Source organism: Rhinolophus ferrumequinum, chromosome 25, assembly GCF_004115265.2.
Source record: "Rhinolophus ferrumequinum isolate MPI-CBG mRhiFer1 chromosome 25, mRhiFer1_v1.p, whole genome shotgun sequence".
Classification (NCBI taxonomy): Eukaryota; Metazoa; Chordata; class Mammalia; order Chiroptera; family Rhinolophidae; genus Rhinolophus; species Rhinolophus ferrumequinum.
Window position 1 is genome coordinate 23,470,070 of NC_046308.1, and position 12,813 is coordinate 23,482,882.

A 12,813-nucleotide genomic window follows, 5' to 3' on the forward strand; every position below is an offset into this window, starting at 1 on the left:
CGAGTTTCCCGCCAGGCCCGGGGGTGTGACGCCACGCGCAGCTTGATGACGACATATCGGCGCCGGATATCCAAATGGTGGCCTCAGTCTCTGAGAGAAGCGACGCTAAGCATCCCACAGGTGAGTGACGGGAGCCGCGCGCGGGACGGTCCCGTGTCCCGGCATCCTTTCCGAACCTCCGCCCAAGCCGGCTCCGTTCCTCCGCGAGCCCTGGGCCGGGTCTGGGCGGCTCTGCCCCAGACCCGGCCGGCGGGGTGGCCGAGGGCCCAGGCTGCGTCCTTATGCCACCTTACCGCGCGGCTCGCACACCTCATCCCGGTAGGTGCTTGGTTAACGTTCATTGAACGAGTTGGAAGAAGGAGAGCTTCGAGTTAAAAGTTGGGCTTTGGACCTAACAAGCCGTCTAGGAGGAAGAGCCGTGTGGGTTCCGGCCCAAGCCTTCCGGTGTGGCTCGATTTTTTCCGAGCCTCAGTTTCCTCATCTGTGATATGGGGATCTTGATGTTTTCTTCACAGGACAATTGTGACCAACAAATGGGAGCAAGCCCTGCTTCTCAGAGCTGCTAGAGGGAGGCCTTGGCAGTAGGGTGATTTGCTTGACGTGATCGGCGTTGACAGAGGGCTGGCTGCCTCTCCTGGAAGAAACCCCAAAACAAGGTCCGCAAGCAGCTCCTGAGTAAAGTGGCTGTTGACGCGGCGGGATGCAGCAAACACTGGGTGCTCAGCGCGGAAGGGCATGATGGGGGAGGCTGGCCATGGCAGGGTCAGAGAACAGCGTGTTAGAGGCACTGCCCTCCCTTGGAAAGACCCTGCTTTGGCACCTCTGGCTTCATCCCCTCAGCCACTGCCCCATGCAAGCTTCCTCTGAGCAAGGAGGTACTCACCTCCTCCTATCTAAAGCTCTGCCCTTTGCAAACAGTTCAGGATTTTATGGTGCTTTGATCATTTTGGAAGAGTTCTCAGAAACATTTGGTTCAGGACGGAGGCATTTCATTTGTGTTAAGTCTTAAAACAAACTGATAGCTAGTTAAGAGTTGGAAAAAACCTGGGAGGTGTTTATATCGCCAAGTGGCAGAGATGCGCAGCTCCTGTCAACCCCTCAATTGCCTACACAGCCTCCTTGCACCCAGCCTCTCTCCATCCACATAAGCTGTCAGTTCCACCTCAGTGCGTCTTACTTGGGCTGTGGGTGAACAGGACTGTGCCAGGAAAGCCATCGGTAACCCATTGGTGGGACTAGGCATGCTTTCTCTCTGCTCAGTCTAAGTCTGGTTATTTTCAGTTTTTGACCTGGCTGGGCAGAGAGGCAGGAATCTGGAGAGCTCCCCCTGATTTTCTGAGGGCCCAGTCAAAGGCTCCCTTGGCAGAGCTCGCTCATCCCACCCCACCCCGCTTCATTGTCAGAGAGTACAGGTAACATAGAGGAGACTTATCCACCTGTCTCTGCGAGAGATTTATGGAGAGGTCTGTGTACTTGAATGTTGGTTCTGCCACTTGCCAGCTGGGTGAGAGTAAGTGAGGTGCCTTTGCTCTCTCTCCATTTCTTCATCTGTACTGACCTTGTCGGGTTGTTGTGAGGATGTATTTTCTATTCTTGCTCAATGAACATAGCAGCTTAAAACTTCATTTATTATCTCACAGTTATATAGTCGGGAGTGCAGGCGTGGCTGGGTTCTCTGCTTAGGGTCCCGCAAGGCTAAAGTCAAGGTGTTAGCTGGCTTTGCCCTCCCCCCCTTTACAGCTTTTCTTTTTCAATTTTTTAAAATTTACATGTAGTTGGTGTACAGTCTTATATCGGTTATATTAATTTTAGGTGTACAATATAGTGATTGACCAGCTTTGTTCTTATCTGGAGACTCTCGGAACGAATCTGCTTCCAAGCTTAGCCAGGTTGTTGTCAAAATCTAGTTCTTTGGAGCTGAAGAACTAAAGTCCTCGTTTCCTTGCTGGCTGTCAGCCAGGACTGCTCTGTGTCTTATGGTCGACAACTTGAGATTTTAATTGTGTCTGCAAAATCCCTTCACAGCACTACCTAGATGAATGTTCGATAGAATAACCAGGGACAGGCACCTTGGAGGGCAATCTTTAGAATTCTGCCTACCACCGAGAACTATATGGAGAGTCCTTAGAACCAGATCTGACACATTGCAAGTGCTATATAAGCATTGCCATGTGTTACCAAGGATTTCTCACCGCACCCTTGGCTCCGAAGCTGGCCACTGTGGACTGCGTGAGAACAGCATTTGTACAAAACATGGAATGTGGCAGTGCAGTGTATGTTGAGATATATAGATTTTCTCAGAACACTGAAACAATGCAGTATTCTGTTGTTTGGCAGCTGTTGAGATTTTGTCTCTGCTTTTCCACAGTGGTTTCCTAAGACGGCCGTCTTCACCTCTCCCCGGGAGGCTGCTATGGCGTTCCCGTACCTGCAGCAGCCCAGCTTCCTACTGGTAAACATCAACGGCCCGCGGGAGTGTCAGTGTGGTGATAGTTCTAAGCTGAGAGACTTGAGACTTCTTTCCATTGACTTGAAGAACTTTCCAGTGGTTGTTTTTGAGGGCATGTGATGGAAGTCACACTTGGCTTGGGGATGAAACCCTTAGGCTTGACTCTGCCTCTGCAGGACCTTGGGTTTACTCCGTCACTGAATCCTGGTTTTCTCTTCTCTGAGACAAGTTGATTCAAATGCCATTTTCCCTGTTTCTCAGGGCCTGGGGAGGAGCAAGTGAAAAGGATGTACATTCATATTTTTATGTCTTGTAAATGCTTACACAAAAGTGTAATCATAACAGTCATCAGTGAAAGACGAAGGGACACTGCTATGCCTTGGGCAACCAGGACTGTATTTTAAGTATTAAACGTGATGCTGAGAAGTTAAGCGTGTGGCAGATATCAATGGTGAAAGTTTCAAATTTCATTTCCCAAGATACTTTTTATAAACACTTAACTGAAACATTCTTCCTCCCTGCACCCTCTAGAGTCAGCAGATCCTACCTATGGCCTAAACAGCCCACGTCTCTGCCTCTGACTGGGCCCCCGTGTACTCCACCTTCGTTTAGACATAAGCCAGGCCTTAGATATCCTCGGGCAAAGCCCTCTTGGTTAAATTCTAGCATTTCCTCTTACTCTTCATCCATTTGGGCAGAGGCTTATTTTCTTCCTTTAGTCTCAGGATACACACATGCTTTCCTTACACCCCATGACCTCAGGTGGATTTCCTTAGTTCTCGTCATGAATGCTTCCTGGCCGCTCCGTTGACGTCATAATTTGTGTCAGCACTTGGCCGAAGCTGTCTGTAGTTTTTAGCCTACTTCTTTCTTAAGGTAATGAAGGTTCAGCAGGTTCATTTTCTACTGAATAAAAGACATCTTGGTTAATGGCTGAACTGACAACAAATGACACCCTCATTTTATTGGGCATGCTCACTGAGGTTCACAGGGGTATAAGTAATGGGTGGTCAGTCATGTGGGAATTTCCAGTTCACGCAAACGCATTTGGTGAGCCCTCTGTGGTCTCTGAGGGGAGCCCTACACAATAGGGGCCTCTCCAGGATCCGGGGCTGACCCTCTGCTGGGGATCAGGCAGAAGTCAGTGTTATTCTGATAACGTGCAGTCCTTTGAGGTAACGGGACATGCCTGGCAGAGGGTTATGGGAAGCAAGCCTGACAATTACTGGTCTAGAGAGCATGGGACCCTGGCCTCTGTTCTAGTGTCATCCTTTAGGCCACTGACACACGCATGACCTGATATGTGAGGTACCGTGGAGTCAGGCCAGGGCTGTGTATGTCAGTCCCGCCTGTCACTTGGATTTCTGTTTGACTAGAGCTGGACTATCAAAAGCTACACGGCAACTATGCTCATGATTGTTTCGGTTTCTTCTCCTAGGCTAGCCTGAAAGCTGACTCTATAAATAAGCCCTTTGCACAGCGGTGCCAAGATTTGGTTAAAGTCATTGAGGATTTTCCAGCAAAGGTACAGCTTTGCTAGCGTGTCTTCGGGGTATGTCTCATGCATTCCTTGAAAAATGGTATGACAGACCCTGGTTCCCACCTCTGAGCACTGCCCTGCGCAGAAACCTTACCTGGCATTGTGACTGTTGCATTTAGGGACACTAAATTTAAACGTATGAACATGTAGGCGGAGAGTTCTCAACCATGGCTGCTCTGTCACACATGGGATGCCTGGCAATGTCTAGGGACATTTTTAGTTGTCACATAGCTAGTGCTACTGGCATCGAGTGGGTAGACGCCAGGCATGCTGGTAACCAGCCCACAATGCAGCCCTCACAACAAAGAAGTGTGTTCAGCCTAAAATGGCAACAGCGCCAAAGTTGAAAAACCTTGATATAAATACTGAAAACCGGTATTGACATCACAGCCGGAATTGTCAAGTAGTAAATGTAGGTACGTTCAAGAAGCCAGCTTGGACAGGAGCTACTACCAAATGACAGTAAATCTCAGTTTCAAGGGCTCACTCTGAGAAAGAATTGTTGCCACCCTTTTTAAGAAAGCTCTCCTCAGATCAGGAGTTGGTGACATTTTTTAAAAAACATTTTAAATAAGCTGACTTATTTATGAAGTGGCCCAGGTATAAAGCAATATTACTCGGTATGCCACGGAACCACAACGAAAGAATCCAAAGCTGCCGCTCCTGTTGGCACTGCTGTGCCAGGTTGCCTGTGGGTGCCGGGTTAGTCCTGGGGGCCTCTGAACCAGAGAGTAACAGCCTCAGAGGTCAGGGCCAGCGAGGGAGGTGGGTAGCTCGTGGCGCGGGATGGGAGCTGGGGTGGGAGGCCCATAGCACACAGCCGGGCAGTGGGCACTGCCCTCGGAGCCGGCCACGAGGCTCACCGGTGCACTGTTTCAGGAGCTGCACGCTATCTTCCCATGGCTGGTAGAGAGCATCTTCGGCAGCTTGGATGGCGTCCTCCTCGGCTGGAACCTTCGCTGCTTACAGGGACGTGTGAGCCCTGTCGAGTACAGCATTGCGATGGAATTTCTAGACCCTGGGTAGGTAGGTTTGCCACCTGAGGGGCTGGATGCTTCCTCTGGTGATCCCATTTTTAAATCACTGTATTTCTCAAAGTTAAGAAACAAAGCAAGATGGTTTGCAGTTCATTTGCCCTGTTTTTGTTGGTTTAATTTCATGTTTAGTGGCCCAATGATGAAGTTGGTTTATAAACTTCAAGCTGAAGACTATAAGTTTGAGTTTCCTGTCTCCTACCTGCCCGTAAGTAAGCCGTGGTGGTGAGAGCTGTGCTTGGGGCAGAGAGGCCCAAACAGCGGCTGCAGTGGTGGTAGGTGGGCAGGGGCTCGGAGTGGCTATGACAGTGGGCAGGAGAACGCCGTGCTATCTATTCAGGGCCAAGGAGGCTCACAAAGTGGAAATCCCACGGTTACTTTTTTTAAAGGTCATTCCAAACTCTGCCTGTGGGGAAGGTGCCATGCTGCCTTGTTTGCTCCTGGCTGAGTAGCAGGCGGGGCCATGAGATTGGTTGCAAAGGGTGACTTGCTCAGTGGGTGTGAGAAGCAGAGGAGATGGGATTCATCAGGTGCCTGGTTGGGCTCAGAAATGTGCACAGCAGCTGCCCTTGCTGTTTGCATCCTTTATGAGAATGAAATGAGAGGTTCTAAATGAAGGCTCTTTTGCTGAACTGCTACACGGAGGATAGCACTGTTCACACGGGCAGGGTCTGTGTGCTGGTCTCGTCCTCAGCAGCCTTCCCAAAGGGCCGCCCCACGTGTAGGGCGGGCAGCACTAGGGCGGGCACCACGCCGGAGCCAGCCCTCAAGCCCGCCTTCTCTCTCCACAGGGCCCCGTGAAGGCGTCCATCCAGGAGCGTGTGCTCCCTGACAGCCCTTTGTACCACAACAAGGTCCAGTTCCCCCCTGCCGGGGGCCTCGGCCTAAACCTGGCCCTCAGTATCCTTTGCTGGCCCTATGGGTAGCGAGGCTGGGGGTGGCGAGCATGGAACTGGGGGGTGGTTCAATGACACTGTCATTTCCCCCCTAACGCTGCCTTCAGATCCGTTTGAATATTACATGTTCTTCTTTGCTTTGAGCCTCATCACTCAAAAGGTACCAAAGGGATGCCTCTGAGCAGAGTTTGCTTTACTGGAGACCTCCATGGAGGGTGGGGCCGTGGCCCAGGGCTATTGTTTTCATGCAGCTGGGGGAGCTTGGGATTTGCCTGGGAGCCAGCTGCCAGGCTTTCTTTGTCTTCCATTTCTCCTTTTCCCTTCCTGCGTCATTTCTTTGGGTCCTCCTGTCCTTCCTCCTCTAGCCTTTGTTCTTCAGGCCATCTTAGGGCAGTTAGGACAACAGACTGGTGGGCAGACTTGGCAGGCCATGTGGGCTGCTCTAGGAACTCCATGTGGCGGTCGGTGGGGCTTTCCACAGGAGGTGCTTGCTGGTCATGGAGTCGGGGTGGAGGGGCCCTGGGGTTTCTCATGCGGGGCAGGACTAAGGGTCCATTCAGGCTCTCTGTGGTGGGAACTTTTCTCCTGGCACTGCCCTCGTTGCTCGTGTGCCAGCCTTGGGGATACAGCTCGCATCCCAGGGCTTCTGTGTGATTGCTGGGGTCAGCAGCCTGGGGTGGTACCCACAGCCACATATTAACTCAAGTTTCATTTTCCAGCCACTCTCCGGGACCCTCCACGTCCGTACTTCAGACTGTGCCTATTTCATCCTGGTGGACAGGTACCTGTCGTGGTTCCTGCCCACAGAAGGCAATGTGCTCCCCCCACTCTCCTCCAGTCTGGGGGGGACCAGTCCCTCACCAGCTCCCAGGTAAGGCTCTCCGGCTATCCTGGCCTTTCGCCAGTGCCTGAGGTGGCCCATGTCTGCCACTAGCTGTTAAGCCCTGGCTCTTCCACGAGGAAGTGGCCTGGTCAATGGGCATTGCTCACGGGACAGTGGTGTTACTCTTTGTCCAGGGTTCCCCAGTTTTTGTTATGCCTAAGATTCCCCAACCCCAGCTGCCCTGGCACAAACTGAGGAGGGCGTCTGTTTTGATATTCACTGGCTGAAGTAGTCAGATCCTGCAGCCGCGTGGCTCTGCTATGGGAACGGGCTGTGCTCTGCCCATTGCAGCTCTTCCCGTGCGCAGCACCCAGCCTGCACTGAGGGTGGTGAGCGGGGTGGAGGGGGACGTGAAGCTGACGGCCAACTGATGGCGCTAGGCTGATGCTTCCGGAGAGCAAGGACTTGTAGGCAGGTCCTGGAAGGTCGTGGAGGAATAGGAATGCAGTTGTGTGTGGATCACGTATGATGGGGATGTGTCCTGAGAACCGTGTCATTAGGTGATTTCGTCATTGTGCAACCATCACAGAGTGCACGCAAACTGAGACGATTGCTCCCGGGCTACAAACCTGTAAGGCATGTTACTCTATTGAATACTGGAGGCGGTTGTAACGTAATAGTATTTGTGTATCTAAATATAGAAAAAGTACAGTACAAATACAGTATAAAAGAGAAACATGACATGCCGAGATAGAGCCCTTACCGGGCTGAAGCTGACAGGACCGGAAGTCGCTCTGGGTGAGTCCGTGAGTGAGTAGGAGTAAATGTGAAGGCCGGGGACGTGACCGTATGCTCTTGTAGGGTTTATAAATACTGCATACTTAGCTACTAAATTTATCTTTAAACATCATGTAGTGTTGCTCTAAGATGTCGCTCTGCAAAAGGAATTTCTCAGCTTCATTATAATCTTAATGAGACCACCGTGATGTATGTGGTCCATCATTAACTAACATGTCATGCAATACAGGACTGTAGTGGGAATCTGAGCTCCAGGACGAGGTCTTGTCCTGAGCCAGAGCCCCTGGGGCGAAGGGACAGGCTGGACTGTGCAGAAGGGGAGTGTGTGGCCAGCCTCGGCCCCAAGGTGAACTGGGGTTTTGGTGGACCTTAAATTAAACCTGGGGTCTCTTAGCCGACTCTCCCCAGAAGACCCTCCTGTCCCAACAGCTGCCTCTTGTTCTCCTCTATATCCCCCACCCCACCTCACTGGCCCAACTCCTTTCCTGGGAAGCTGTGGTCAGGCTCTTTCCTGCACTTGCTGGCCCACCCCACATCTGGCACGTGCCATGCCACTTCCCCAAGCGCACATGTATGGACAAATGCCCCCAAGGAAAGAGGATTGAAAGGAAGAGGTGGGGGACTCGGAAGGGGGCAGATTCACCCCCTCTCAAAGGCATATTGCAGCTGCCAAGTGGTTTTCTGGGCCCAATTTTGTTTGCTTGTTTTTACATATAATTTTAGATTTACAGAAAAGTTGCTACGCATAACACAGGGAACCGCCATAGACCTTTCACTCAGATTTCCGAATTGTTTTATCCGCTCTCTGTTTATTTGTATCTTTTTTTTCTGGGCCTTTTGAGTAAGTTATAGACACGGTGCCCCTTATCGCTTAATATTTCAGAGTGTTTCCTAAAGGTGAGTGCGCTCTCCCTCATAGAAGTAACCACAGTACTTCTGTCCAAATCAGGGAGTTAGTTTTGCTACAAGGCGACCATCTAATTCTCAGACCCCACTCGGGTTTCACCAGCTACCCCCCGAATGGCTGTTACCCTGTTGGGGTCCAGCGCAGGGTGACTTACTGCATGCAGTTGTCTCTCTAGACCCCTGCAGGCACCTTTGACGCGTGCAGCCACTGTGTGCAGAATACCCTGGACCTGGGGGCTCAGGGTGTTTCCCTGATTAGACCCAGGTTGGGCATTGTTGGCAGTGGCACTGCAGCGGTGACCCATGGTGTCCGTGTGCCCCATTTCTGGTGACATTAGCTTGATCACTGGGCTAAGAGGGCGTTGGCCAGGTTTTCCTACTATAAAATTAAATAAATACTTCATGCCTAAATTAATGAACAAGGGGGACTTAATGGGAAGATATGCGGAGACTATGCACTTACCACTAGTGGTAGCATCCGTTGACGATCCTTGGCCAAATCAGTTATTAAGAGGCTGGTTGCCAAGTGATGATTTAATTTCATCACTTCTGTGTTTGTTAGTGAGCATTCTCTCCCTACTTATTCATATATATCAACATGGACTGGGGGGTTGCTGTATGACTCAGTGGGTTGTAATTGTTATTGCGGTCATTGATTTTGATGTCCAGATTGCCCCTGGCTATGCCAGTGGGAGCCCCTAACGAAGGCCTGTTTCTGTGTCTCACGCAGGACACCAGCCATGCCTTTTGCCTCCTACGGCCTCCACCACACCAGCCTCCTGAAGAGACATATCTCTCATCAGACATCCGTGAATGCAGACCCTGCCTCCCACGAGATCTGGCGGTCAGAAACTCTGCTCCAGGTGAGAGCTGAGACAGCTCTTCTCGGCTTCCATTTTAAAATAAACTGCTCAGCCACCTTCCACCTCATGAGGCAGAGGCCTAAAGACTGTCCTCAGCCGGGGGACAGTTCTATAATAAATTTAGTATTTTCCTTCTCTGACATTGAGAAAACAGACAAGAAGAAATTTACCCACCTGTCTAACCTGTATGTCATTGACAGTGTTTTCATCCCAGGATTCCCTGTCCACAGAGTTATTTTGTTTTCCTCATGGTGATGTAATTGCTGCCCAATCCTGTAGTTTCCAGTAGATCCGTGTAAAAGCTCCCACTGCCCCAACCCACCCCACCTCTCTGACCCACTCCCACGTGGTTGGAGATGTTTCCCATGATCGCTGGTGTGGATATTAAACGCTGCCCCAGCAGCACATCTATGATACTGAATGGAGAGGACCTTCAGAGCCTTCGCCTTGGTCAGCAGGCAGCCCAGCCCTTCCGTGTCGGGATGTAGAGGGGAGGTGGCAGGGCCCCTTGTCTGCCCGCGTGCAGCTCCAGCCTCTCCTGCCGGCCTGGGCTGGCTCACTCCCACAGTGCAGCACTGCCCACCTCCCAGGTCTGACTGTCTTCTGAGCACGCCTTGGAGCGTGAGGTTCAGTGGTTTTGACGCAAGATTCTGGGCCTGAGTTGGTCAGCATAAGCGTTGCTTGTTGACAGCCTGGAATGTGGATCAGGTGGGATTCTGTCGCTCCCACCTTGCACGTAACTCTTGGCATGTGGGTTGCTGTGTTTTTAGAGGCTTCCATATTATTGTCACAGCAGCACTGGGAAGTGGACCAGCTGGAGTCATCTTCCCTGTTCACAGAACAGGGTGCTTCAGACGGCTCCCCGCTAATGTGGGTCCTGGGCTCCGCTGGCCTGGGAGGCAGGTGACCAAGGTGGGCTTGCAGGACAGAACTGAGGGTTGTTTCCTGCACTAAAACGCTAGCGCCCTTTTTTTCTTTTTTCTTTTTTCTTTTTTCTTTTTTTTTCCCCTGAATTGTGGTAAAATACACATAACAAAATTTACCATCTTAACCATTTTAAAGTGTACAATTTAGTGGTGTTGAGTCTATTTACATTGTTGTAATGGATCTCCAGAACTTTTTTATATCTTACAACATTGAAACTATGTACCCATTGCACAATGCCTCATTTCCCCCTCCTGGCAGCCACAGTGCTACTTGATGAATTTGACTACTGTAGGTGCCTATATAAGTGGAATCATGGGGTATTATATTTTTATGACTGACTGATTTCGTTTAGCTTAGCGAGTCTTCAGAGTTCATCCATGTTGTAGCATGTGTCAGAATTTCCTTCTTCTTTAAAGCTTAATATTCCATTGTGTGTGAATATCACATTTGTTTATCCATTCATCCGTCAATGGACACCTGGGTTGCTTCCACCTCTGGCTATTGTGAATGATGCTGCTATGAACGTGGCTGTGCCAATAACTCTTCGAGACCCAGCTTTCAATTCTTTTAGGTATTTACCTAGAAGTGGAATTGCTGGACTAGATGGTAATGCTTTAATTTTTTGAGAAACAACCATACTGTTGTCCACCGTGGCTGTACCATTTTACATTTCCACCAACAGTGCACAAAGGTTCTGATTTCTCTTCGTCCTCACCAACACTCGTTATTTTCTGTTTTTTAATTATATCCATTCCAATGGATATGAGTGGGTATCTTGTTGTGATTCTGATTTGTGTTGCTCTAATGATTAGTGGTATTGAGCATCTTTTCGTGTCCTTACTGGCTATTTATCTATCTTCTTTGGAGAAATGTCTGTTTAAGTCCTTTGCCTATTTTTGAATTGGGTTGCTTTTGTTGTTGTTGTTGAGTTTTAGGCATTCTCTGTATATTCTGCATAGTAATCCCTTATCAGATACATGATTTGCAAATATTTTCCCCCATTCTATGGGTTGCCTTTTTACTCTGTCAGTAGTGTCTTTTGTTGCACAAAAGTTTTTCATTTTCATGAAGTCCAATTTGTCTGTTTTTCCTTTGTTGCCTGTGCTTTTGGAGTCATATTTAAGAAATCATTGCCAAGTCCAATGTCGTAAAGGTTTTCCCCCATGCTTTCTTCTAAGATTTTTATCGTTTTAGTTCTTCCATTTAATTCTGTGATCCATTTTGAGTTATTTTTTGTTTATGCTGGAAGGTGAGGGCCCAGCTTCATTCATTTGCATGCGGATATCCTATTTTCCCAGCAGCATTTGTTGAAAAGACACTCCTTTCCCCTATTTACTGGTCTTCACACTCTTGTTCAATCATTGGACCAACTGATTCTCTTTTGCAGGTTTTTGTTGAAATGTGGCTTCATCATTATTCCTTGGAGATGTACCAAAAAATGCAGTCGCCTCATGCCAAGGTATGTGGCCAGCTTTTCTTTCCATCTCCTGCCCTGGCCCTGGTCGACCTGGTTAAACTACTGCTTGTCCTTGATGTCAGTTAGTTTTCAAGGGCTGGATGGTGGGAAACGGACACCCACCATCACCCTTCACTCAGATTCTGAATAGCAGGTGGGTTTGTTCTCTGGTGGGCTCGCACCCTGATGGCTGGAGGCCTGTCCTCCCTGGGGTCCTCCCGAGCTGCTTCCAGAGACCCCCTTCCTGGCAGCAGGAAGTGATGAGGTGGTGGAGCTCCTGCTCCGGGGTCGGGGAGCCGCTGAGGCCTCTGGGAGTCATGTCTGGGTCTGTCTCCTTTGCCATCACAGTGCCTCCTGCTTTCCTGCTGAGGGCGCCACCCGCAGGCCCCAGCCTCCCAGGTGCCCACGCTGCCCTCCACCACCTCCAGAGCATCGGCAAGCTTTGTGGTGGGTGGGGTCTGACACGCTTCTGCCCGTGGCCTGGCCTGTCTCCTCCTTCTCTTCCTCGCTTTCCCCGCTCACTCACTTGTGTGCAGAGTGTGGAGGTGGCTGAGACCCCAGCACCCTCCAGGGTTTGCCATCCCCAGGGCCCCACCACTGGAGTCGTCAGGGTAGAACAGTTCTGTCCAGTTAGGAAGAGGTGGGAGGGGCACTTAGTGTCACACGCCATGAGACTGCAACACGCGGCTTCTGTACACCAGTTGGCTCCTTAAACTTTGCTTTTGTCACTCACTGCCAGACAGAATTCTCGTGGGCTTCTTTAATAATTAAGGATCTCTGGGTTTTCTAAAAATGGAGAACGGCGGCCTGTAACTTTTGTTCTGTGATTCTGGGGAGATGTGAGAGTTCTGCTCATGTTGCAGAGTCTTAGCAACCATTTCCGTGGCCCCAGTGCTCTGCCGGGTGGAGGCTTGGGGTACATCCCTCCCACCGCTGCTCTTTTAAAGGGCAGGGTGCCCCAGATCCCTGTCCTGGTTGTCATACAGAACGGGGAGGAGCAGGACCAGGACAGGGGTCCATCCTGGGCTGGGCCTCTCGTGTTACACAGCGTTGCACTGCCCGTGCTGCTTCCAGAGCAGACCCACTGCATGTTCCTGGCCGGTGCACAGTGGTCAGGGGGC

At 50.4% G+C, this 12,813-nt stretch overlaps 1 protein-coding gene across 3 annotated transcripts in view; it reads left to right on the forward strand.

Annotated features, from left to right (window-relative positions):
* SMPD4 (sphingomyelin phosphodiesterase 4) overlaps nt 1-12,813 on the forward strand; it is a 22,326-nt gene continuing 9,513 nt past the window's right edge. For 2 of the 3 annotated variants that reach the window (XM_033097618.1, XM_033097619.1), the window contains exons 1-10: nt 20-120; nt 2,369-2,452; nt 3,888-3,974; nt 4,869-5,011; nt 5,156-5,231; nt 5,815-5,923; nt 6,027-6,079; nt 6,639-6,790; nt 9,177-9,309; nt 11,624-11,695. In XM_033097618.1, the coding sequence (XP_032953509.1) occupies nt 46-120; nt 2,369-2,452; nt 3,888-3,974; nt 4,869-5,011; nt 5,156-5,231; nt 5,815-5,923; nt 6,027-6,079; nt 6,639-6,790; nt 9,177-9,309; nt 11,624-11,695 (984 nt within the window). In that variant the 5' untranslated portion in view covers nt 20-45. Of the gene's footprint in view, nt 121-515; nt 657-2,368; nt 2,453-3,887; nt 3,975-4,868; nt 5,012-5,155; nt 5,232-5,814; nt 5,924-6,026; nt 6,080-6,638; nt 6,791-9,176; nt 9,310-11,623; nt 11,696-12,813 lie in introns of all 3 variants that reach the window. The other variant, XM_033097620.1, reaches the window with a different exon arrangement.